Source organism: Dipodomys merriami, unplaced genomic scaffold, assembly GCF_024711535.1.
Source record: "Dipodomys merriami isolate MVZ:Mamm:240054 unplaced genomic scaffold, mDipMer1.0.p SCAF_11, whole genome shotgun sequence".
NCBI classification, from domain to species: domain Eukaryota; kingdom Metazoa; phylum Chordata; class Mammalia; order Rodentia; family Heteromyidae; genus Dipodomys; species Dipodomys merriami.
The window spans coordinates 320,949-348,723 of NW_027202382.1; the positions used below are offsets into that span (position 1 = coordinate 320,949).

The 27,775-nt window shown below is 36.3% G+C and overlaps 1 protein-coding gene and 1 long non-coding RNA gene across 8 annotated transcripts in view; one reads left to right on the plus strand and one right to left on the minus strand.

Annotated features, from left to right (window-relative positions):
• Ccdc171 (coiled-coil domain containing 171) overlaps nt 1-8,265 on the plus strand; it is a 316,277-nt gene extending 308,012 nt beyond the window's left edge. For 5 of the 7 annotated variants that reach the window (XM_070007659.1, XM_070007650.1, XM_070007693.1 and 2 more), the window contains 2 exons: nt 5,427-5,480; nt 6,645-8,265. In XM_070007659.1, coding sequence (XP_069863760.1) covers nt 5,427-5,480; nt 6,645-6,869 — 279 coding nt within the window. In that variant the 3' untranslated portion in view covers nt 6,870-8,265. The remainder of the gene's footprint in view (nt 1-5,426; nt 5,481-6,644) is intronic. The other 2 variants (XM_070007684.1, XM_070007698.1) reach the window with 1 other exon arrangement.
• On the minus strand, nt 1,162-27,355 carry LOC138817257 (uncharacterized). The gene is made up of 3 exons (XR_011368791.1): nt 27,148-27,355; nt 2,708-2,870; nt 1,162-1,331 (listed from the first exon to the last, which is right to left on the minus strand). It is a non-coding gene; the product is annotated as an uncharacterized lncRNA (long non-coding RNA).
• Nucleotides 27,356-27,775: the final 420 nt, after the last annotated feature.

Here is a 27,775-nt window from a genome sequence, read left to right on the forward strand (position 1 = left end):
AATCCATAACTATTAATCCAGTCAATCTTCCATAGCAGCCAAGAGGTTGAGGCTAAACTTGAATTAGAGAACTTGAATGGGAGAGCTGGGGTCTGCTTGAGGGAAGAAATGTGATACGAATCAAGTTGGTATCTTCTTCTTCTATTTTCTGATTTACTTATACCTTTGTGATTGTACTTTCTTTTTTTGTCAGTCATGGGCTTGAACTCTGGGCCTGGCCGCTGTCCCTGAGCTCTTCAGCTCAAGGCTAGCACTCTACCACTTGAGCCACAGCACCACTTCTGGTTTTCTAGTGGTTCATTGGAGATAAGAGTCTCATTGACTTTCCTGCCCAGAATGGCTTTTTGAACCGCATCCTCAGATCTCAGCCTCTTAAGTAGCTAGGATTATAGGCGTGAGCCACCGGCTCCCTGCTTGAGTGATTGTACTTTCATAATTGCTAGGAATACAGGAGTTCTTAGGGTACTGCCTAACTATAGATACCTCCCCTCATGCCTTGATAGCAATAAGCAAAAGTACCAAACTGGCCTGACTGTTAGGGAGAAAAATGCATCAAATATTCTGACAGATTTGAAATTTATAACTAGAAATTAGAATTGGTAGCTACAAGGAAGAAATATTCATTGGTATGATAGCAGATGTGTGAATGCACCAATTAGTATTTATGTGGCACATGTATATGTACATGTACATGTATATTTCTGGTATGTGACTGAGTATCCTACAAGAGACCATTATATATATGTGATTGTGGCCAACTCCATTTATCTGTGCAAACTTCAGTATCTTGTAATATCCGCATGGCCAAACAGGAAATTGGTATAATTTGGTAAAGTATCCTGAAATATAGTATCAAAGAGAAGAAAAGAGTGTGATGCTAATATTTAGAATCTAGTGGTAAAAGCAAATTAGGAGTTAAGGTAGAAATGGTAAGGAAGCCTCAGTGTAACACCCTCTTTTGGATACTTAGATTATTTTTATCCATTTATGTTGAGCTATTACATTCTACTTAAAACTAATCAATAAAAATTCAAAGTTTAAAATATCAACATGGTAATTGAAATGATTGAAAAAGGTATACTTTGGAATTTAATTGAATGAAGACACACCATTTAAATGGTAGCTAAATGCTATTTATTCCTTTTGCAGAGTCATGTATAATATGTGTTCCATTCCTTTAAGAACAGTCCATCTGCATCTTCTCAACATCTTGAGTACACACACTGATCATGGTGGTATAGGCTTATAGTTTCAGCTATGTGGGCAGTGGAGGGAGGAGGATGACAGTCAGAGTCTAGCCCAGGTAAAAGTGAGACTCTACCTGAAAAAAACTAAAAGCAAAAATTAAGTATGCTATTTGGGAAAACTGTAATTTTAAAGTAAATGTCACCCATAGGAGTTAGACATTAACATTATCTCATGTGCTATCACATAATGAATTATAATAGACATCTAAAACTTCAGAGCTAGAGAGCACTTCTTTCCCCAGTGTATAGACAAGAAAGGTGAGGTGTGGGTGGACTCATTTGCCTGCCCAGTTACATTGTGATGGACTTGGGGCTGGAAGCTTAGGTCTGCTAATCTCCACTCATGCTCTCAGCAAAGTATATGCTTAGCATAAGCTCCATGCAATACTACTCAGGCTTATTAAATCATGCTTTACCTCGCTTTTTATAACACTAAATTCTAAGAGAATTAACTTGGCCATAAATGCTACAGTGGAGACAAATGTGGTGTCACTGTTTGAGAAGCTTTGGTTGGTAAAGCAGCTTTGACTTGTAGATAATTTATTGAATGATTATTATCATACTAATGTTCTAGTTTTTTGTTTGGAAAACATTCTTAGAAAATTAAGATATTAGCATCTTGAAAATGGCTACTGGATATGTCCAATAACTTTATTTCACAAGATACTTTTTAAATGAAGAAATTTAGTAGACACATTGTATATTGTGAATATGTATTTAGCTGATAGACTATAACAGTTCAAATAGGATCATTTATAGCTTATTGAGTAAATAAAAGTGCTTCCATAAAGATTCACATGACACCTAGCTTTTATTTCAGGTATCTAATTTCTTTTGGAAAAATTGCCTAAATTTAGATTTACATAAGATTACTACTAGAACATGATGGCAATTTAAAAAGCTGTTTAAATGACCACAGACTTTACAGATTTAAAACGTAAGATCAGGTAGTGAATATTAGCTTCGAATGGTCTCTGACACAAAGTTATTTAACTGTCTTTACTCTCTGTGTCACATTAGAGAAACATTATGATATATTTCTGAATATAATTTGTAATAAGAAAAATAGCTAATATGTACTTGTTACTTTAATATCACATTCTCAAATCAGAATTTCACCAGAATTCTTGCTGGCTTCTTTTAAGCTAAGTGACTTATTTTGTCCTATTTCATGAAATATTTTTTAGCAGCATAGCAGATGACCCAAGCATCAAAAAGAATTATTTGTTTTTATTTACACATAATAAGTCTGTTTATTTGCTGGAGGTTATACCTTTTGGGGATAAAAGTCAGTAGTCTTTTTCTCTCCCTGCCACTCTCTCTTCTTCCCTTTCTCCCTCCCTCCCCAGTCCATCCACTATTCTCCTTCCCCCATCCATCCAACCCTTTCAAAGTTTTTAGGTTATTTTCTGTGTTTAGGAAATAAGATTAGAAGCAAATATGTAAAAACTGAAACTTACTTGAATTACTGGAGAAATGCTCAACATCCCATTTCAAGATTATTCAGTTTAAAATTGTTATGTGAGATGAAAGAGTGCTTTCTTTCACAATGTAGAAAATAGGCGTATTAAAGTGTAGAATGAAAAAAGGCAGACAAGGAGTCCTTTTGTAGAATGTCAAGACCTGTAAAATATTCAAGAGAATTGAGCAGTTAGAAGAGACCTTCCCTGAAGGACTGCCTTCCCATGTTTATACTGTGTTAGGTTGATGGATTCAGAACAAAAAAGGAAACTTCAAGTACAACATATCCTTTGAAGAAGTTCTACTGTCTCTAATATTGGTCAAACAGGAGAGTTGGTCAGTTAGGTATATGTACCTTTCTCTAGTCTAAAACATCAAAAAGAAAATAGCCTCTGTTTCTGTATACTCTCTCCTCTCACATGGTTTCTTGGACCAGAATTTAAAGTATAAGGATGTAAAAAAAATATCCAACAGACTGAAAATACAACTAACATATCATCTAGTAACCCTCATTCTAGGTATTTGCCCAAAAGATTTGAAATCAGCATATTGAGTGATGACCATGCTCATTGCAGTACTATAGCACTATTGTCCACAATAGCCAAGTTATGGAGTCCACCTAAGTGTCCCTCAGATGATGAATGGACAAAGAAATGATGGACTATATACATAGTGGAATAATGCTATTCAGCCTTCAAAAGGAAGAGTTTCTGTCCTTTGTTTCACTGTTGATGGACAATACTATGTGAAATCAACCTAACACAAATGTGTTCTCACTTACATATGGATCTTAAAACAATTGAGCTTATATAAACACAGCAGAATGATGGTTACTAGAGGCATGGATTGAGGAATCTGAAGAGATGATAAAGGGTACAAAGCCTACTTGGATTAGAGGAATGTTGGCTTTTTTTTCAGATTTATGGCGCAGTGTGGTAAATATAGCTAATAATTGAGTGCTGTACATTTTACTCTGGCTAGTAGAATGAATCTCAAATGATCTCATCACAAAAATGTCAAATACTTTAGGTGGAGGATAGATTATTTAGTTTGATATTATCATTATTATCATTACATGTTGTATTAAAAATTACATTGTAACTTTTTTTTTTTTTTTGTCGGTCATGGGGCCTGAACTCTGGGCCTGGGCGCTGTCCCTTAGCTCTTCAGCTCAAGGCTAGCGCTCTACCACTTGAGTCACAGCGCCACTTCCGGCTTTTTCTGCTTATGTGGTGCTGAGGAATCAAACCGAGGCCCTCATGCACGCAAGGCAAGCACTACCACTGAGCCAACTTCCCAGCCTCACAATGTAACTTTTTAAACCCTTAAATACATGCAAGTATAATTTGTCAATACACAAAAAGTTGTAAAAACCCCAACACCTTACCTGATGATATTCTTTTGTTATAATAAAGAATACTATTGCTTCAGCTAAGTTTTGCAAAGAGGAAAATCAAACCTCAAATTCTGTGTCTGTCCAGCTCTAGTGGAATGTAAAGTTAGGCCATGGCATTTGCAGCAGCAAAATCAAATCCAGTGCTGCTGCTGCTGATTCTAGCACACAGCTGGAAAAAAATGAGAAAATGTGGCTCTAGTCGCAGTATAAGTGCAGCAGGCACACTGCCAGCTGTGGTGTAAGGTGGCCCCTCTGTTCATGATCTGAGCTGGCATGCTTGCACCCAGGATTAAGGTTCTTTAAAACTCCTCAGAGCTGCTAATAAGTGTCAATATATGATTTTGCTATTTATTTTCATTCCTTGGGAATAAGATAAATCTTCTCCATTATCCAAGTGGCCATTTTAGTTTTTTTTTTTTAACTTCTAGCATGAAAAGATGATTTCCGTCAGCTATCTGCTTTGCAGTGGAGCATCAAGAAATCAAAAGAACAGAGATCAAAGAAAATTGCTGAACTAGGTGTTAGGTGTAGACATTGATTTTTCTCTTGTTGTAGTTTTAAAAAAATCTACAAAAATGGTAACATATACAACAGCTGAATTTCTAATAATTTCCTAGAGCCAGCAATAGTTTCCTTCTTGTTTTCACATGTAGGAGCAGTTTTGTATAACATAACATAATAAAGTAGACCCTTAAACCTTATATTATTTCGTTATCAAAACTGTAAGAAGATCCACCAAAAAAGGTGTTCTGAAAAATTTTATAATGTAAGGAAAAGGTTTTAGTGGAGATATTTGAAACTACAATTGTTAGCTCAGTTAACACTTACTTGCTAAGATTTGGCATGTGCTGACATAAGATTGATCACTATTTTTGTACTTTAAATATCATAAAATAATACTTGCCATTAGACTTCATGAACATTAAATATTTACTAGTTACTAACGTTACTTACAGATTAAATGTATGGCTTTACCCAATATGTTAGCTTTGTTAATTACTGAATGGTTATATAGCCAATCTTATGTTTGATTCTGGATACCAGTGATTTTGAAAAATATGAACAGTTGTTTCCTTGTTCTGGTTCTTATTTTGATGTATGATTTATACATACTTACAATGGAGCAGTCTATTAAAACTGAGTGGTGGCATGATTGTCAAACATAAAGGCAAAATATTTTTACTAGATTTTTATACTTATGTTATTTTTTAGAAGTCACAATGGTTTTCTTACCTTTATTTGTGCTATATTTGTCAATTAAATAAGCCAGGCTGACAAAAGTAAAATAAATACCCATATTTTTACTTTTTTTTTTTTGTCAGTCGTGGGGCTTGAACTCTGGGCTTGGGTGCTATCCCTCAGCTCTTCAACTCAAGGTGAGTGCTCTACCGCTTGAGCCACAGCGCCACTTCCGGTTTTCTAGTGGTTTATTGGAGATACAAGTCTCATGGACTTTCCTGCCCAGGCTGGCTTTGAACCATGATCCTCAGATCTCAGGTTCCTGAGTAGCTAGGATTACAGGCGTGAGCCACTGGCGCCCGGCTAGTTTACTTTTTAACAGTCTAATATAACAGGTTATGCAGTGTATATAATACGCATATTGAAATAATATTAGTAGCATTAATTTATGTAAATTGCTGATGAATTGAAGCAGAGGTAAAATGCCTGGTTGTACTGACTTTTTGAAAATATAGCTTTATAAAAATGAGTGTGTGTGTGTGTGTGTGTCAGGGCTGGGAAGGTGGCTCAGTGGTAGAGCGCTTGCCTTACATGCCTGAGGCCCTGGGTTCGATTCCTCAGCACCACATAAGCAAAAAGAAAAAAGCCGGAAGTGGCACTGTGGCTCAAGTAGTAGAGCGCTATCCTCAAGCTGAAGAGCTGAGGAAAGCGCCCAGGCCCAGAGTTCAGGCCCCACGACCGGACCCCCCCAAAAAATGGGTGTGTGTACGTTTGACAAGAAATGTACTTTATTACCTGACTTATGCAACTGTACCCTCTCTGTACATCACCTTGACAATAAAAAAAACTAAAAGAAAGTGTGTGTGTATGCGTGTGTGTGTGTGTGTGTGTGTGTGTGTGTGTGTGTGTGTGTGTGTGTGTGTCTAACCTGGGCTTGAACTCAGGGCCTGGACAGCATCCCTTAGCTTTTGTTTTTTACTCAATGCTAGTGCTCTATCACTTGAACCACAGCTCTACTTCAGGCTGTCTCATGGCCTTTCCATCTTGAGGTAGCTTTGAGCTGTGATCCTCAGAGTCCAGCCTCTGAGTAGCTAGGATTACAGGCATAAGCTACCTACTTTCAGGTGTATACAAAATTTTAGTATTTTTCCTGTTGTTCTTTTGGGACATATGATAGATTCACAGCCACATCTGAAAAATATTAAACATTTTTATATTTTTATTACTTTGATTATTTAAATGGAAATCTCCATCCCACTTTATGTTATGATGATCATGTGTTTACTTCCTTGTTTGTGGTTTTAGTCTCTGTTAAGAATTTTTACTTAATATTTATTATGTTTCTCTTTTGTGTGTCACAGCCAGGATCAAGAGAACAGTCAAATCTCTCCATTCCTTCAAGAGCTACTCTTCCTGCTGACAGAATTGTTGTTGGGGATTTTTTGCCATTGCAAGCTGAACTTGATACAACTTACACTTTCTTTAAGGAAACATTTATAAATACTGCACCCCATTCTCTAACATCATCTCATTCCTCTCCAGTGATGTCTCCTAATGTCAAAAGACCAAGTCAGAGTGGATTATGACTTTATGAAATAAAGCAATGGAGGAAGAGCTAACAGTACAATTAAAATTGTTTTAAAGGGGGATTTTCTTATTACTTGAATTTTGTTTCAGCACAAGGGGTGGGTTTTAAAAATCGTGCAGTAACTTGATGTGTGCAGGAATCTGTGTCTCCCTGAATAATGAAATAACCCAGTTCCTCTCTCTAAGTTTTATTTATTATCACAGTTGCTCATTTTTATGTAACATATTTTTAAATGTTAAAGAATGACACTTTTTGGGTAATTTCCTTCGGACTTAAAAAAATCAATAAGCCATTTTAGTCTCTATCTATCAAAGTTGTTTCATACTTGTCTATTTTAAAGCAGGACTGCAATACTTTAATAGGATTGAGAGAGCTATTTGAAATGTATGCCAATGATTCCTGTCATTTCATGGCAGCCCTGCCATGGTTCACTGAGCCCCTCTTCTCTCTTGTCAGCTCAACTGAAGACAAGCATTTAGTTGCAAACTTTAAGCAGGTTGTGCAAAACAGAAATGATGTGACTGCTTCTCCTCCTGCACAATAATGTCACTCCTGGTCAATGTGAGAAGGTCAGGTTGCTCCTTGTAAAGCTACATGATACCACTTGCCCATTTGAACAAGTTAAGTTAACTGCTGAATCTGGTCCCTGCAGGGACTGAAAACTCATCCTTTTAGCAAGTCTGCTTTTGATAAGAAAGTAGAGCAATTGTGCTGTGAGGATTTCCTTGGTATGTTTAGCCACTTTATAAGGACACTTCCCACACCAGTACAGCAGGTAATATATTTAGTATAAGCTGAAATCTTCAAGGTAATGGCTGTTTTGACCTTCAAAATAGGCTCCTTTTTTGTTTTTGTTGTTGGTAGGACCCGAGAGTGACGCCCATCTTTGATGCTGACAGAATTTAAAACAAGGCCATTGCCCTGCATTTTCTGCCTTGTAGCACACAAAAGTAAAATTGTATGTCAGGCCGAGATGTCGGGGAGCTGACAAGATGCCCCAGTGACATTTCAGCTAGAAAGAGCAAGTGTCTTGCAACCAAGTGGTCAAATATCAAATAATAGGTCAAGCAGGAAGGAGCTGAGTTCTAACCACAAAGAGGTTTCTGGTAACTTACTTGACAAGCTTTTGGGTGCTTTGTGGCTTGACAAAGTGATGTTCTGTTGGGTATCACTAGACAGACTGTTCTTTATCGCCTTCAGAAGATCAGACATTGACATTGATTAAACTCTTTAACCCTTAAAGGTTAAATCCTTGCCGTTTGTTTGCATCATGGTAAGTGAAGAACAAAAGAATATTTGTAATATGTATGTTTCTGTATTAATCATTTAACTCCCCACTGACATTAACTTCTAAAGTGACCTGTAGTTTTTGACAAGGAATTTTGATGCAAAAAAATCTGTATTTTATATTATTTTTTCATTATGGAGATTTTCATTATGAACGCATTAGAGAATAATAGTATGCATTGTAAAATCTATGTTGTGTTTACTATGACATTTGATTCAAATATAACCAACTGCTGAGAGTTTTTATTGGCCTTGATAAATAAAATCTGCATACTATTTATGTTATTAGCCAGATCACCCAAGTGATATATGCTATCTGAGGTAATACAGCACTATTATTGTCATACTGTGTAACACAATACTATTTTTTATAATACTGAGCTAGTTTAATTAGCTTTGTGTAAAACTTGAGAAAGCTTTTTATGTGGAATAAAATTTTATTTCCCTTAATTCTTTCTTTGGAATTCTTTTTCATATGCCCTGTGTAATGCAATCTGGATGAAATTCAGAATTTATTGTAACACAGAATGTGCTATTGATTGTTTTTATATAGATCATAGAATAATTTATGCACAATTCCACATATTGTCTTCTGCCATTCTGCACAATGATAATATTCTCCATATGGAAGTTGATGAACAGTTCTTTAGTTGATGTGATATCATTAAACTTCCAAATGTTACTGTGTGTAATATACATGTCTGTGTTTGTGTGTACATGTTTCCATTTGTATGTTTCTGTTGATCTGTTTCCAAATTCTAGTGATTTAAGAAGAGCAAATGCTTTTGCAAAATGTGTCTTGGGCAGGCTTTGGTCTGCTTAACTTAATTTTACAATTGGTTAGTAGGATAATTCCCAAAATAAATGTGTGTGTCTCCATGTATATGTGTATTGACCTTACAGACAAATTTTACACAGCAAATTCTGACTATAAATTCAAAAAGATTATTAAATCAAATCGAAGCATGTCACATTTATAAGCAACTAGATGCTAAAGGCCATAGAAACTGAAGGATGAGCCTCCTGAGCAATCATTAGCATTCACTACCAAATATAGTAATATTTATACCATATGCTTTTTTTTCCCAGAAGTCAAACTCAGCAGGAGGAGAAGATTTAATGACATGTCCTATGGAGATCTAAGAAACTCTAGACTGCCTCTGAGCACCTTAGTGACCAATTGCTGCATATTTGAGATCAGTGTTGCAATGGCAGGGACAGTTGTGCTATCAACTTCTTTACTTCTTAAGAATGATGTATGGACTAGACATTTCTCGGGAGAATGACTTCAAATATTTTTGTAGGGTAAGGGACGTTTTACTTTACACCTCGGTATGTGGATTTTCTTACTAACCTGTGTTCTAGAAAAATACCTATTTCACCCACCACTATCAAAGGGATTCATAACATTACTGTTCTGATACCCAAGCTTATTTTGAGCATTTGCCATCATTTTTAATATAAATGTTTTGGAATGATGCAACATAAATACAGAAAGGTTTAGGAAGTTATAAGAAATACTAGTTCAATATAAGGTAAATAACCTTTTAAATAACAGAATGACCACTTTGTTTTTCCAAATATCTCATTCTTATTAAATAGCAACTATTTTTTTATATATGCTATTATTGAATAGTTAATGAGATCATTACTATTTTTTATGACTTAACTAAAATCTTTGACACATTTATTTTATATCTGAGAGTCCTAGCTGGGCCCTGGTGGCTTATGCTTATAGTTCTAGCTAATCAGGAGGCTGAGATATGAGAATTAGAGAAACAGAAAAGTTAGAAAATTCTAAGACTGATATTTTTGAGAAAAATAAAGGAGGGGGTAACAATGCTTGACAAGAAATGTACTCATCACCTTACTCATGTAACTGCAACCTTAGTACTTTACTTACCAGTTATATCTGAATTCATTTTATGTACCACATGAGCAATGGTAAATTGATTTGATTTCACTGTGCATCTTTTATAGACAAGTTTCTAATCTAGAAGTTGGAAAATAATATTTATTCAGCAACTATTGCAGACAGTATACTAGAACTCTAAGGTTCTCACAACAACCCTCTGGAATACATATTTATATCATAATTTAATACATGAATATGTGAGTATCTAAAATGTTAAGTGATTCACTCACTACCTAAGATAACAAGTAACATAATAATTTATAAGCTAAAACTCTAACTCCTAAGCATTCTACTTTGTCAAACTGATTTTTGAGAAATAACACCTTTTAATTTTTTTCACTTAAAAATATTATCTTTTTTTGTTTTTTGTTGGTCGTGGGGCCTGAACTCTGGGCTTGAGCGTTGTCCCTCAGCTCTTCAGTTCAAGGCTGGTGCTCTACCACTTGAGCCACAGTGCCACTTCCATCCAGTTTTCTGAGTGGTTTATTGGAGATAATAGACTCACGGACTTTCCTGCCAGGACTGGCTTTGAACTGCGATCCTCAGATCTGAGCCTCCTGAGTAGCTAGGATTATAGGCATGAGCCACTGGTGCCTGGCTTATTTTATTATCTTTAAGTAGTTGTACAAAGAAGTTGTTATTTAACAATCCAGTTTATAAATACAGTGCATCTTGATCAGTGTCACTCCTTTCAATAGTCTTACCTTCCTTTTTTACTTTTTATAATTTTTAAATAGTTGTACCTAGGGGTTTTGATTTGCCATGTTAAATTGAGTTTAGTGTATCTTGATTGTTGCCATCCCTTCATCATTCTACTCCTGTATTAGTTGCCTAGTTCCATTTTTACCTACAGATATTGAATATCATGACTATATTTACCCAACATTCATCCCTCCATTCATCTGCTCTCCTCCCCTTAAGCTGACTCTCTTCCCTGACAAGACATGTTTCAGCTTCTTGGTTTTCATTTTGTTAAACAAAATTGTTCAGAGGAGTTGCACCATTGGAATTCATTTATGCATATCATACTTTAGTCATTTTCCTTGTCTATGTGTATATATATCTATGACCCTGTATGTGTTTTCATGTATGTTTATATTTTAGTTCTATCTTAATAAACACATAAAAAATTCCTTAAAGAGTCAGGTGCCAGTGGCTCATGCCTATATTCCTAGCTACTCAGGAGGCTGAGATCTGAGGATCGTGGTTTCAAGCCATCCCCAGCAGGAAAATCTATGAGACTCTTATCTCCAATAAACTATTCAGAAAAAAAATGGAAGTGGTGCTGTGGCTCAAGTGGTAGAATGCTAGCCTTGAATGAAAAAGGTCCGGGACAGTTCTCAGGCCATGAGTTCAATTCTAATGACTCCCCCCAAAAAAGTTCCTTAAAGAACCATCCAAACATCCATGCATGCTAACCATGTATATTTAACCAATTAGTACCTTAAAAATAGTGAGGTGTGTACCTATCTTTGGAAGGAGCTTACAACCTCACTATGTTGCCCAATACCTATGGTCCTAAGACCATATAGATACTGTCAAAAATAGACCCTCTTAGAAGATACTGGTTGCTAGCCAACCTGAAACATGTTAATCTCTTCCAATATAAAATAATGTCATATACTGAGTATATCTGATCAAAAAAGCATTTGCTATATGACTCCCAAGAAAAAGATTTGAAATATATTTTTTCTAGACTAGTGTGGTAGACTGAATAATAGCCCCCAACAGTAACCACATTCTAATTTTTGAAACCAATGAATGTTACCTTTTATTTTAAGACGGATAAATTATCCTGGATTGTCTTGAGTGGGATTGAAATGCTATAAAAATGTCTTTTTAAGAGAGGAAGCAGAGATTCATTTGACTACAAAGAAGAGAAGATGATGTAATGGATGCCGAGACTGCATGGATATGCTTTGAAGACGGAGAGTGGGGCCAGGCCTAAGGAATTGAGACAGCTACTTTTCCTGAAAAAGACAACAAAAAGGAATGTCTTCACATAATCTCCAGAATCGTAAGAGAAGAAATTTGTATTGCTAAGCCACAAGTTTGTTACAGAAGCTAAATTTACAACCAGTAAAATTTTAGTGTTTTTTTAAATACATTAATCACTTACTAGTAGCAAACAAAGACAGTTCCTTTTCTCTCCCTAACTTGAACTTCTATATTTGTTTTAGGTTTTCTATGCCTGACTTCTGAATATAATAGACTGTTTAACTTTGGATCATCACATAGGCACACTATATTGCCATCGTTTTTGACAATTCCTCAACTAACCCTGTGATTTGATATGCATACTAACTTTTATAATTTTTTTTGTGTGTGTGTGCATACTGGTCCTGAGTCTTGAACTCAGGGCTTGGGCTCTGCCCCTGAACTTTTGTGCTCAAAGGCTTGTGCTCTACCACTTGAGCCTCAGCTTCACTTCTGGATTTTTGGTAGTTAATTGGAGATTAATTTGGTAGTTAATTGGTGTTTCATAGGATTTATTGTCTGGGCTGGCTTTGGATCATGATCCTCAATTCTCAGTCTCTTGAGTAGCTAGGATTACAGGTATGAGCCACTGGCACCTGGGATAATTTTTATAATTTTTAAGAGATATCATGTTTCCCATATGCCTTCAGTTGTCTTAAATATATACTGTAAATGGAATGTTTTTATTCTACTTTATTGACATATTTTTATATCTTTCAGAAGAATTTCAGTCTTGGAGGATTTTTGAATTAATCATTGCTTTAAATATCATATGTGTGCTTGAGCATTCTCCCTTCCTATTATCAGTTTTCTAAGTTCCTAGTCATTTATCTATCAATTTTATTATAACTGAAATTAATGAATTTTAATAGTTTTCTATACCTGGAACTCAAAAAATTAAATCCCCCAACAACAAATCCTCAAAGAAACAACTGCCCAATAAATAAGTGGGCTAAAGACTTAAAGAGAAACTTCTCTGAAGAGGAAAGAAGGATGGCCAATAGACACATGAAGAAATGCCCAACTTCTCTAGCTATAAAAGAAATGCAAATCAAAACAACATTGAGATACCACCCCACCCCAGTTAGAATGGCTATAATCAAGAACTCTAATAACAACAGATGCTGGAGGGGATGTGGACAGAAGGGAACCTACTGCATTGTTGGTGGGAGTGTAAATTTGTTCAACCACTTTGGAAAGCAGTATGGAGGTTCCTCAAAGGACTCCACATAGAGCTCCCTTATGACCCAGCAATCCTACTTTTGGGAATTTACCCAAATGATCACAAACAAGACCATACTAAAGCTACCAGCACAACTATGTTTATTGCAGCATTATTTACCACGGCTAAGATATAGAACCAATCCAGATGTCCTTCAGTAGATGAATGGATCAAGAAAATGTGGTATATATACACAATGGAATTCTATGCCTCCATCAGAAAGAATGACATTGCCCCATTTGATAGGAAATGGAAAGACTTGGAACAAATTATATTAAGTGAAGTAAACCAGGCCCAAAGAAACATAGGACCCATGGTTTCCCTTATTTGCAATAGGTAGTATATGTCTTAGACAAGCAGAAACGGTCAGATAAGTTGATGTTAGGGAAATGAACCCCAAGATAAGTATTCAAATACTTTTTTTTCATGCGATTGTTTCTAACATATTTATAAGATGATTTCGTTGTTGCTTTGTATGTCCCTCCCCCACGGTATAACCCTGCTTTCACTGTATTTGATGTTGGTATAATTTGTGGAGGGGAAGGGAAAAACCAAATTGTTTAAATAGGGATACAGGTGGACCCATTGCAACAATGAGATGTACAAGATGTTATGTCAAAAAATGAACTTTAACTTCGGTGGTGTTGGGGGGAAGGATTGGGTGGGGAGACATAGGGGGAGTATGGGAAGGGATGGGAAGGGGAAACAAAGAGGAGGCAACATGCTTGATAAGAAATGTACTCATTATCTTGCCCCTGTAATTGTAACCCCTCTGTACGGTATTTTCACAATAAAGAAAATAATTTCCTTCAAGGCTGACATCTTCTAAAATTTCATCATACAATATTTGAGTCCATTTTTTTACTCTGATGAAAGCATATCACACACCCTCCCCATACCTAAATTTTATTTCAATGAGAGAAATGAGAGGAATTCTAACTTCAATGACTGGGTTCAGTATCATCAAACTTAAAAGATTAAGGATTTAAGGCTACAGTGTCAATATTTAAAGTATGACAAAAAATAGAGGAGAGGAAGAAGAGTGACAAAAAGGGAGAGAGAGGGAGAGAAAGAGGGAAAAAGAAGCTTCAGTTTTTTAAAGGAACATTCTAGTCCTTCAGGTAAGTGAGACATAAATGTGTAAAATGAATTTACATATCTTTTCTCTTAAATCTTACCAATTTAATTGTGAGACTTTTCTGACTATGGAATTTGTGGATTGGCATACTCATATATGAAATGTCCTGTGAGTTCACATTATTTTCTGAACCATGCTTCAAATGATATTAGTTGTTTTCTTTTAAACTGATCTGACTCTAATCGTCTCCCTAGTAATATATCTTGTGTGCAGATTACATTTCCATTGACATATCAATGAGGAAATTTGTCCTTAACTCTTTATAGTACTGATATGTAATTGATATTGTAAACTGTAAGCTGTAAAATCTCTGGATACTGTTTGGGAAGGAAATAAATCAAATCATAGTTTTGCTCTTTTCTCTAAATCATCATGTATATATGTGTATAGATGTGTTAAATCCTTAGGCTTATGTTTTCTGAGCACTGACCTTAATGTTAGTCATGCAGTAGAAGCCCCATGTAAGGTTTTGAGAATTACTGGGTTTATATTATCTGAAGAAAGTCTTCCTGTGATTTAATTGAGTCATGCTTCATTGTCTTTATTGCATGTTAATGCCAATGAAATGCTGACTGTTGACAGAAGTCTTCTAGTGAAGCAGCCCCAGAAATGTTGTGCTGCTAAGGGAAAGCAGGTAAAATAAAGCCTTAGTTAGATGAGAAGAAGATTCATCTGACAGGTTAAGAGCCATTAGGTATTCATAAATATTCACTAATGATAAGAATATAAGGTGAGCTAACTGTCTTTAATAGATCCTTTTAATGTTTTGCATATGAGGAGGAAATCCTAAATATGATATCAAATGAATGGAGTCATATTGGGTACATAGCTAAAAGAAAGAAATTAGGATATAAAATAAGACATCTCATTCGTGTCTTTTTTCTTCAGACAATAAGAAATAAGGTTTTCTTTTGCTAAGCTCACTTCTGGTCTTAATATAAGAAGCTTCCATAATAAAACTATTCATGGAAAGCTGTAGAACATGGACAGTGCTTGCAAATAACTTAAGGATGTGAAGTTTAAAGAGCATGGCTCATTCTGGTGACCCTGATATGGAGCTCTAAAACTCACTGTGAATGCTTCGGTAGCTACAGAAGCACTACCTATGGATACACTTCAGTTTTTTCCTCTGGAAAAATATTAAAAATATTGTGTTGTGAAACAGCAGAGTTCACACAGCGTAAGAATGCTTTCTGCTAATGAATGTTGAAACTGTTCTTACAAAAATGTGCATGGGTCAAGAGGCCACCATGCAGAGCGCAACCCAGTGCAGGGCGGAGCAGAACAGCCCTGGCACATGGCTACTGTGATCAAATTCCAAGTCGTTGTGGGATCTGTTCTTCCTAAGAGCGTTTCCTGAGGAAGCAGCACTGCCTTTCTATTATAGATTGAATTATAATATGTATAGACACTTTGGGTCACTTTCCTATCTTTAAACAGCTTTTACAACTGACAGTCACCCATTAACTAAGTCTGTCTACTTTTCAACAATTAGAGTTCAAACTCCTAGAGTATAAATGTATCTTTTTAAAATTACAGTTTTATTTATTTTTATTTTGTTTTCTTTCTTTTTTTTTTTTTTACAGTGAAGGCTCTCAATTTTTTTTGTATTGTGACAATACCGCACAGAGAGGTTACAATTACATGGGCAAGATAATGAGTACTTTTCTTATCAAGCATTGTTGCCTCCTCCTTTGTTTCCCTTTCCCATCCCTTCCCAGCCTCCCCCCCCCCTCCGCCAAAGTGGTAAAGTTCGTTTTTCGACATAACAACTTGTACATCTCATTGTTGCAATGGGTCCATCTGTATCCCTATTTAAACAATTTGGTTTTTCCCTTCCCCTCCACAAATTATACCAACATCAAATACAGTGAAAGCAGGGGTTATACCATGGGGGAGGGACATACAAAACAACAAAGAAATCATCTTATAAATATGTTAGAAACAGTCGCATGAAAGAAAAAAAACATTTGAATACTTATCTTGGGGTTCATTTCACCTAACATCAACTTATCTGACCTTTTCTGCTTGTCTCAGACATATACTAGTTATTGCAAATAAGGGAAACCATGGGACCTATGTTTCTTTGGGTCTGGCTTACTTCACTTAATATAATTTGTTCCAAGTCTTTCCATTTCCTAACAAATGGGGCAATGTCATTCTTTCTGATGGAGGCATAGAGTTCCATTGTGTATATATACCACATTTTCTTGATCCATTAATCTACTGAGGGACATCTGGATTGGTTCCATATCTTAGCTATGGTAAATAATGTTGCAATAAACATAGTTGTGCTGGTAGCTTTAGTATGGTCTTGTTTGTGATCATTTGGGTAAATGCCCAAAAGTGGGATTGCTGGGTCATAGAGCAGCTCTATGTGGAGTCTTTTGAGGAACCTCCATACTACTTTCCAAAGTGGTTGAACAAGTTTGTTTTCATTTTTTTATTGTCACGGTGATGTACAGAGGAGTTTCAGTTACATAAGTAAGGTAATGAGTATGTTTCTTGTCAACCTTGTTATCCCTTCCCTCAATTTTCTCCAACAGCAATATACACAAGTAATATGTTGGAAATGATATGTCAAATTACAGTATTATTGAAATATAATTCAAGGAACATGCAATTTGCCCATTTAAAGTTCAACTGTGCCATGGTAGCTGACACTTATAATTCTAGCTACTGAGAAAGCTGAGGTCTGGGAATTGTGGTTTGAAGCCAGTCTGGGCAGGAAAATTTGTGAGACTCTGTCTCCAATTAACCACCAACCAACAAACAAAAAACTTGGAAATGGAACTGGTCTCAACTGGTAGAGCATTAGTCTGCTCAGGGATAGAGGCCAGATCCTGAGTTCAAGACCTAGCACTGTTACAAAAATACAAATTAAAATGTATAACCACAGTTTTTAGAGTATTAATGAGGATGTACAACTATCAACACTATATGATTGCAGAATATTTTAATTATCCCAAACATTTCATTTATCCCATACATTTTATTTATCCCATTTTAATTATCCCTAAATCTGTATCTATTGGAAATCACTTTTCATTCTCCATTACCCCATCTCCTGAGGTTTCTATGGATTTGCCTATCTTATATAGAGAGTAACATATATTTCCTTTTGTATCTGGCTTCTTTCATTGGGCATGTTTATTCTTATGGCAAAGTTAATCCATATTGTGGCATCATGCATTGGTACTTCATTCTTTTAGGTAGAATAATATTCTACTGAATGAATATACCGCATCTTACCAATTGATCTATTGATTAACATGTAGCTTGTTTTCATTTGGAGAGGGAGTTTATGGATAATACTCATATCGAGTCAATTATTGGGGCTGGAAAGATGGCTCAGTTGTAGAGCACTTGCCTTGCATGCATGAGGCCCTAGGTTCGATTCCCCAGCACCACATAAGCAAAAAAAAAAAAAAAAAAAAAAGAGTCAATTACTAATTTTTATAGAGCCATATAAAAAAGTTTCTGGATGATAGGATAACTCCAAGTTTAAATTTTTGAATGATTTTTTTTCGGGCTGTTTTTAGCAATGTCTGAAGTTTCTAATTTACCCATATCATGAACATCACTTGTTGTATATTTTTAGTAGTTATCCTCAAGGGTGTGATGAGGTATCTCATGGCTTTGGATTTTCATTATATTAATGACTAATGATATTGAACATATCTGCATGTAATTGCCAGATATTATATCTTCTTTGGAGAATGTCTATTCAAGGGCGGGAGGTGTGCTTGCCTCTTAAATGCAAAGTTCTGAGTTCAAGCTCCAATATTCCCCAAAGAAATTGTCTACTGAAATCCTTTGTATGTATTTGAGTATTTATTTTTGAGTTGTAAAGAATTCTTTTTATCTAGACACAAGACCCTTATCTTTATTTAATCATACTCTTTGAAACATCAAGGTTTCTACATTTTGATGAAGTCCAATTTGCAGATACTTTTCTTTTGTCATTTATGTTTTTGGTGTCATAGCTAAGAAAACATTTCTTTATTCAAGGTCACAAATATTTACTCTCTGTTTTCCTTTATGAATTTTATAGCTCTTACATTTAGATCAGATCAATAAATCTACTGTGTGAGGTAAAGTTCTAACCTCATTCTTTTTTATGTATTATTCAGTTGTCTCTACACTATTTGCTAAGAGACCATTGTTTCTTCACTAAGTTGTCAGGGTACCCTTTTCAAAACTTAGTTGACTTTAAGTATAAGAGCTTATTTTAATTTTTAAAAAATTTTTAATTAAAAAATTTTTATTATTGTGAAAATGCTGTACAGAGGGGTTACAATTACAGGGCAAGGTAATGAGTACAGTTTTTATCAAGCATTGTTGCCTCCTCCTTTGTTTCCCCTTCCCATCCCTTCCCATCCCCATATCCCTCCCCCCCCCACTCCCTACCCCCTGCGCCAAAGTTGTAAAGTTTGTTTTTCGACATAAGGTCTTGTACATCTCATTGTTGCAATGGGTCCACTTGTATTCCTATTGAGACAAGCAGAAAACAGTCAGATAAGTTGATGTTAGGTGAAATGAACTCCAAGATAAGGACTCAAATGTTTTTTTCTTTTTTGTGATTATTTCTAACATATTTATAAGATTTTTTTTGTTGCTTTGTATGTCCCTCCCCCACGGTATAACCCCTGTTTCCACTGTATTTGATGTTGGTATAATTTGTGGAGGGGAAGGGAAAAAACAAATCGTTTAAGAGCTTATTTTTGTACTCTAAATTCTATTTTGTTAATCTGTATATCTATTCTTAGTATACATTGTCTTGATTACTATAGATTTGAAGTAAGTTTCACAGGTGTGTAGTGAATCCTTTTTATTTCTTCTCAAGGTGGTTTTGTTTATTGTTTCTCTTAGCGGTTTTTTTTCAATGTGTAAGTCATACACTTACTTTGTTAACTTTATTTTAGAAGCAGTTTTTAATTTTTGATGCCATTGTAAATGGAATTTTTAATGTTAATTTTTGGCTGTTCATTGCTAGTGTATAGAAATGTAAGCAATTTGCATATTTTTCCTTATTTCTTGCAATTTTGCTGAATTTTTTTTTTGTGTATGTGTTGGTTCCAGGTATTGAATATAGGGTCCCATGCAATTGCTTGTCTTTAGTGTTCATAGCTAATGCTTTACCATTTGAACAACACTTTCACTCTGTCATTTGCTGGTTAATTGGATGTCAAGTCTCTTTTGAAGATATCATGGAACTTTAGTCTCTTCTTTTCCTCCTCCTCCTCCTCCCCCTCTCCCCTTTACTCCCCTCCCCCCTTCTCTTCCTGTTTTTATTTCCTGGCCATGAGTTTGTGGTTTTGGTTTGCTTCACTCTGCCACCCTGTGCTACCTTACCACAGACCCAAAATCAACAAGGTTTACCAACTGTGGAATGAAATCTGCAAAACTGCAATTCAAACTAAACCATTTTATATTAGTTGATTATCTTAGGTATATGTTGCAGCAACCAGAGACTGACACTGTCTCTCTGCCAAAGACAGGAGGAGACAACATCTGTCTGCAAGCCAGGGAGAGAGCCCTCCTCAGGAACCAAACCTGCTAAAACCTTCCTTTTGATCTTTCCAGAGCAATGAGAAATTCCTATTTGTTGATTAAACCACCTATCTATGCTGTTATGTTATTGCAGCCCAAACTGACTAAGACAGTACCCTAATTTTCAGAGAAAGTGTCTAATACAGGAAGTCCTGACTTACATAGGAAGGGGATGGCGAATGGATGGAAAGATCTGTCTGGAGTAAACTAGTAGAAGACTTTTTCAGTTGTAACTATCTAAACACTGTTAGGTATTCTTTGTGAGTAGAAATACCTTGCTCATTTTAAAGTAGGCCAAGAAAGCCAAGAGATTCTTCATACTTCAGAAACAATGTCTTATCTTTTCTTCTCCCTAACCCCTCCTTTTGCTACCCTCTTTTCTGACTCTGTCTGTCTCTTTTCCATATACTCTCAGCATGACTTCCGAAAGGTACAGATTAAATGGTTGGGGTTATTTGAAAAGTGTCTGAAGTTCTCCTCCCTGCCAGAAGGAATTGTACTATAAAGTAGAATAATTTGAAAGGGAGGAGTCTGTCTTTTTTTTATGAACAATAAAAAGATTTCAATTCTTTTAATAACTGAAAAGGCTTATACTTCTGTTAGAGTCTCTAAGAACTTCTGATAAAGTTCATATTGTAGTTGTAGTTTATTTTGTGAACTGGTACATGCAAGGTTCTTTGGAGAATATTCTGGCTCCTGTAGGCACACTTCCTCTCCTCTGGAGCATACGGATGGCAGAGGTGTGAGGAATGCAATTAATGTATTACATTTATAATTTGCTATAAAGGAACAGATCATGGTATATGCATAGCCTTCATGTACTTCAGAGGCTTTATCAGCCAGCAATGCTTGAGCTTGTTTAAAGTTTATGGCCCTGAGGAGGGCTGTGAGAATTCAGAACCAAATCCTTTCACCAGCTGTGTGACCTTAGGCAAGTTATTTAACCTCATGAACCTCAGATTCCTCTGGGAAAGGGAGATAGTGATACCTTCTCTGCAGAGCTCTCATGAAATTCTGTGGGAGACTACTTAGCACACAGTAGTCACTGTCTCAGGGATAATTTGATTAAGAGGCAATAATTCCACTGAAAAAAAAAATTGAATGGAAAGGAAGATAATGGAGACAGGCTAAGGAGTGCAGCCCCGCTTGGGATTTCTTTCTTTTTTTCTTTTTTCTTTTTCTTTCTTCCTTCCTTCCTTCCTTCCTTCCTTTCTTTCTTTCTTTTTTTAATCTTTCTTTCTTTCTCTCTTCTTTCTTCTTTCTTTCTTGAATATTAAAAAATGTTATTGTAGAGTTGATATACAGAGAGGTTACAATTACATGAATCAGGTAATGACTAATGGGTACAATTCTTTTTGAACCATGTTCCCCCTTCTGTCTCTTCTGGGTCTTTCTGTTGCTCTCTTCAGGTATTTTCCTCCATCCTCACCCACAAAATATCCAGTTCATTTTCCACATAGTGTCTAGTGAGTCCCACTGTTGTAGTTGTTCACCCTGTTCCACTTTTTATGTGCCCTCTTTCACCTTCCTAAATACAAACCAACTAACAAGACAAAAGGAAAAGAAAACAAAAACAGCAATAGTAGTAACTAACGAATGTCTCTATTTATTGAAGCCTGGTTTCTTTATCTATTTCTGGGGCAGATTGTTACATATTTCTGCTGTTCTCTTTGCTTCTGCTTCCTTTCCTCTTTCTGCACTGACTGCCTCTCTCAAACTGAGCTTCATATGAGCCAGGCATGGCAACTTGCTCTGACTCACATGAATTTACAGTTTAAAAGCCTACGGGGGTTGGAGAAAGATGAGGGAGAAGAATGGAAAGGATGACATTGATCAAGATGGTTGATTATACTCATAACTTGATGTGTGGAATTGAAGCCCTTTTGTATAATTACTTTAAAAAAAGAACTAAAAGGAGTTAGGGACAGTGGCTCAAACCTATAATACTGGATACTCAGGAGGCTGAGATCTGAGGATTAAAGTTTTTAGACGAGAACAGGATAAAATTTTATGAGACTTCATCTTAACCAATGAAAGCTAAGCATGATGGTATATACTTGTCATCCCAGCTATGTGGGAAACACAAATGGAAGGATCACAATCCAGTCTGGCCTGGAAGGGTCGGGGGCAACAAGACCCTATTTAAAAGTTAGTAAAATAAACAAAAAGGCTAGAGGTGTGCTTCAAGTGGCAGAGTAGCTGACTAGCAAGGATGAGGCCCAGAATTTGAACCCCAGTACTGCAAAACAAACACACTTAAAAGAGCTTATAAGTCTCCTGGGTCATTCTGGTCCACTTTCCTATTATCTGTGTCAGAGAGAAAAGGCCCTGTTGGCTGGACCCTGCACAGCAGATGCAAAGGGAAGAGAAGGAGGGACACCTGAGTGGATTCTAAGTGAGTAGTAATCTTCAGAGAGTTACTTGGGAAACCTTAATTTTGATGCTATTGTAAAAGATAGTTCCTACACATGCATTTCACCTAATTATATCAGTTCGTATCTGTGACTTGTTGTTTCTGCAATGAGAACAGTCTATAATAATTACCTCATGTTTATTCATCTCAAGGTAGAGAGCCAAATATAAAATATGTGTATTTGTCCACAGGATTCCATCATTGATAAACCAGCAGAAAGCTAGGCTGAAGTTAGCCTAAGTGGTAGCAAAGGAGCCAACATATGAGAGGGCCCGTCAAGCCCTGGTACCAGAAATAAGAAAAGCACAACAATGTTGTGCTCCATTTCAAGTTAATATGGACTTTTGAGCATATAATTTTGAATTTGAAATTTGAAGCCTAAATATAGAAGTACTTCTATAAACCAATTTTCATTTTTGGTTCATATGTAGGAGAAAACACATAGTAGAATTATTAATGATTTTTCTTTATCATATTTTAGGCATTTCAAAATTTTCTATAGTGAACATGTATTCTCATTTGTTCAAGATAAAAGAATCTCTCTAAACACTGTTTTATGGATGAAAAACAGCAGTACAAGAAGGGAGACTAATTATGTACCAAATAGAAGTTGTCTTGCCTAAAATAATGCAAAGCACTAACTGAAAAGATTTTTTTTCTGTTTTGTTTGGTTAATAATGCAGATCACTTTTCTTTCCAAGTCACAATAGATGCATTCACAGGTGTAGTACCACCAGCTACTCAAGCTACTCATCTCTATTCAGTTATTATAATTTATTACCCATGAAAGCAGTGGTACCAGGGACCCCAACACTGTTAAAAGCTCATTTGGGTTTTGAATTCCTCACTTGTCCTAGTGGACAGGTTCTGTGTCTAATACATTATTCAGATTATCCCATAATTTCTAAAAATGTACTGTTGTTATTTCATTTTGCCAATGAGGATATTATAAAGACAGTGGAAAAGATTAACTCACCAGGCATTGAAGGAATAGAATATTCTATAGAGTCTCCAACTTCTGATACAGTAGAAAATACTGATGGTTTAATGAACAACTTATATTGTGATATACAGAATAATTCACTATCCAAAGATGAAATTTCAGTATTTATATAAAAGAGACACAGGAGAAAGAATATGTCCTTTGCAGACTGAACCATTGCAAGCACTTGATAGAATCTATCAAAAAATACTCAGCTGGAGTCTTTTAGCTGTTGATGAAGTCAAACTGGTTAATCAATGAAGAATTTCAGGACATTCTTTGACTTCCCATTATTGGCCACTTGTAAACTCTGCACATAGTTGAAAGACACAGCAGAACCAGATAATGAACAAGAAAGGATAACTTGCTAAAAGAATGAAAGCAGAATTTTAAGAAACTGCTGATATTTAGAAAATGAAAGGGGCTGATAATAGCAATTAATGATTGTAAAAGCTGTGCCCCTTTGCTGTAAGTCTTAAAACTAGTTCTGAAACAGAGAAGATTAAAATACATATTGATCTGCTGATGGGCAAAAGGTAAAGTTTAAAAGCAAAGAATTGACCAATATGTATTACGTTAATTAAACCCTTCTCTGGGATGTGAATAAACACAAGCTGATAACTGGTATCTGTGAGTTCCTGGATTGATTCTTCATTGAGTACACTTCAAAGATGCAGGACCATGTCTGTCTGCAATCACCTTCAGAAAGACTGTCTTGCTGCAGAGGGATGCCATAAGACACTTAAAGTTTTACTTGCAACTGATCCCCTTACTTACTTTGCTAATGCAGCCAGTGTAGTAGCAACAGGCTTTGAAGTGCAAAGTCTTCCTTCTGTTATTCACTCATTAAAAACTATCATGCTCTTGTAAAATCCCAAGAACTCTAATGGGAAGGATTTTACATTAAGAAGGCAACAAAACCCCAGATTGCTCTAGATACTTGTGTATTAATTGTTTTCATGGTGACCACTGGAGATGTGGACCATCTTAATGAACTTTGGATATAGTACTTCATGAAAGAGACTTGGACCTTGAAGAACTTTCCTACTGATGTATATCTAGGGGAATATTTCTGTTCTGTTGTTTATCTCTTTTGTTTTTCACCTGTGGCTGATTAAATGGGTTCTCTAAAGATCATAAGGAATTGAGAAACATAAAAATTAAGAAATAATGTGGATTTAGACTATTTTAAATTAGTGGGAAAAGATGTATCATTTAATAAATGGCATTAAAATTATTGGCACCTGTTTGGAATAAAACTAGAATGCTTATGTTGAAATAAACTCCAGAAAATAAAATATTTAAATACTTAAAATTATGAATTTTCCAGAAATATACATAGTCTACTTGTTTATAATATTGAAATAGAGCCTTTGAAAATGACCCCAAATCTAAAGTCCATGACAGAAAATAAATATAACTTGAATTTTTTAATTTTTAATTTTTAAACTTTTATTTATTTATTTATTTTTTGGGTCCGGTCATGGGGCCTGAACTCTGGGCCTGGGCTCTGTCCCTCAACTCTTCAGCTCAAGGCTAGCGCTCTACCACTTGAGCCACAGCACCACTTCCGGCTTTTTTCTTTTTGCTTATGTGGTGCTGAGGAATCAAACCCAGGGCCTCATGCATGCAAGGCAAGCACTCTACCACTGAAGGACTTTGAGCCCTGGCTTAAGTAATTCTCTGTCTCAGTCTTCCAAGTAGTTGGAACTATCATGGACTGAAATCACTCGAGAATGAGGATATGGGTAATGCCACCAGCAAGTCCTTAACACTATAGCAAAGTTGATAGCTAAGGACAGGTTTTAAATATGGAGCAGAATAAAGTGACTTACAGTGCTGAGATCAGATTTAGAAATAGGAATTGTAGTTTGTTCCCTAACTTCCCTCTTCAAAATGGAGCCCTGGAAAAATGACTTTGTGAACCTATACAAACACAGGCAGCCAGGCAGGTGGCCACTCACCTCTATTTAAGGAAGAACTTGGCATTGAACTACAAAGTAGGAGTGCAGTTAACGGACAGCACCCAACTGCAGATCAGGGATACACAACAGTGTGGGGCCTGAGAAAAAGGCCTCCCCCCCACTATGTCCAGCTGAAGCATTATTTATGAAAAAGCTAAAGATTCCAATTTTAAAAATAGACAAAATATGGAGCATCAGTTCCCAGAAAAATAAATACAAGGCGAGTCACTGCATGCTTGTTAATAAATAGCCAAATCGCAGCAATAACTGTTCTTTAATATAAATTATTAATAAAATGATCATTTAAAATAAGGTAGAGGCAGGCATGGATAGCTCACATATATAATCCTAGCCACTCCGGGAGCTACAAACTGAAAATTGAGGTTCAAAGCTAGGCAGGCAGACAAATCCTCAAGACTTTTGCTCTATTTAGCCAGAAAAATAATGTCAGAAGTAGAGGTTTAGCTTAAGTGGTAAAACATCAGCTGTGAGTTTAAAAGCCAAGTAAGAAAGTGAAGCCCTGAGTTCAAGCCCCAGTACCTGTACCCTAGTACACACCTGGCCAAAAAAAAAGGGGGGGGAGAAAGAAAAAAAGAACGAGGAAGGTTTATATATATTGACATGGAAAGATTTCAGTGTGTCAAAAAATAATAGTTAAAAATACCCAGCAAAACCATGGTTACTGTTTTACCCCACTTGTGTATAGAAATATGTCAGTTTGGCAGTAAATAAATATGTTTAAATATACAATAACTTATTAGTGGTTAGCTCCGGGAATTGAGAGTGCAGTCTAACAGGATGACTTTAGTTTTGTATTGCTTGAATTCTACAGTGTATTATTTTATAATTATTTAAAACAAGCAAATACGAGGACAACGTTTAGTAAAAGTTCAAGCTAGGCAATGAAAATAGGACACAAAATAGATACATCATGCACTGAGAAAGAAAGAGTCAGCAGGGTTTTGTAATAGGACACAAAATAGATACATCATGCACTGAGAAAGAAAGAGTCAGCAGGGTTTTGTCCTATATTGCCATAGGGCAAGGGGCTTGCCACCTGTGTCCTGGATCACATATTCTTTTATCATCTGTGTAAGGTCAGTCATTTGTGAAGCAGATACTGAATCAGAGTTAGGAGTTAAATGGTTTATTGAAGAATAATGCCCATGAAAGAAGGACTACTAGAGAGGAAAAGTCTTCAGATTATGGTGCCAATTAACACCTTTAAAAGAAGGCAAAGATTGAACAGGAAGAGACTCAAACCACAATGCAGGTGAGAATGGAGGAGTTATAGTTGGGCAAGAATGGCCAGACTCTGGTACTACATTATGCTCAGCAGTTGGCTGGTAATTGCTCAGGGGAACATGGCCTCAGACCCTACACTGTTATGCATCCCAAAGATCTGCAGCAGGGGGCTGACACTTACCTGTACCCCTCCCTTGCAATTCAACGCAAGTTCTTCCTTAAATGGAGGTGAGTGGCCACTTGCCTGGCCGCCTGTGTATATATAGTTTCACAAAGTAGCTTCCCAGGACTCCATAAGCCTTTCTTTCTGAGAGGAAATTTCAAAGAGGGAAGTTAAGGAACAAACTACAGTCTCTGTTCTTGAATTTGATCTCAGCAGTGTAAGTCACTTCTCCACATTTAAAGCTTGTCCTTAGCTATTGATCACCTCATTACCCCCATCCTTATTCCTGAATGGTTTCAGTCCCTGATTACCATGAAATCTCTTAGGCCCTTGTTATCCATGATCAAAACAGGGCAAAGAAGTACCAGGTTGAACCAGTATGTACTTGAGTTTGGTATATATCCCTCCCTTACATACTTTTCCCATTGTGTAACAACATCTCTTCCATGGTTTTCCAATCAGCATCATTTTTCCATGCCAGGGTGATGACTCCTCTTTTTGTCTGCTGGTGTCTGAACACAAGGACTTCAGAGTGATCAGGTGGTAGCTGTAGCTTATAGTTCAATAGGGCCCCTTGGCAAGTTCATGCCCTCTTTGGAGCCTAGAACCTTCCACACAGCAGAACCTAGATTCCTTTTGTGATAGTGGAGCATACAAACCGAATGCATTATCAGAATGATGATACATGGGACACCTCTGTTACATCCTTTGATTCCCAGATCATGCATTCTTCCTTTTTGTGACATGACACCATATAGAATTCTCTTAATTCATGTGAATACTGCATCCTAGAGTAGCGTACCTCATGTGTGCAGAATATTTTTCACTCAATACTTGTTCAGTAACACAGACTGCCTGCTTTGAGGTGATGCAGACTCTTCTGGACCAGTGAATGCCACCTCTCCTGTCCTGGGAAGTAAGCCCAGGACAGTTGGGTTAGATGCTGTGTTATATGGATAAAACATTACATTAGCTTCCCCCCTCCCCCAAGAGTAATTCTGGCTGAGGCATTGGGCAGGAAATTCATATCTAACTACGAATCTAT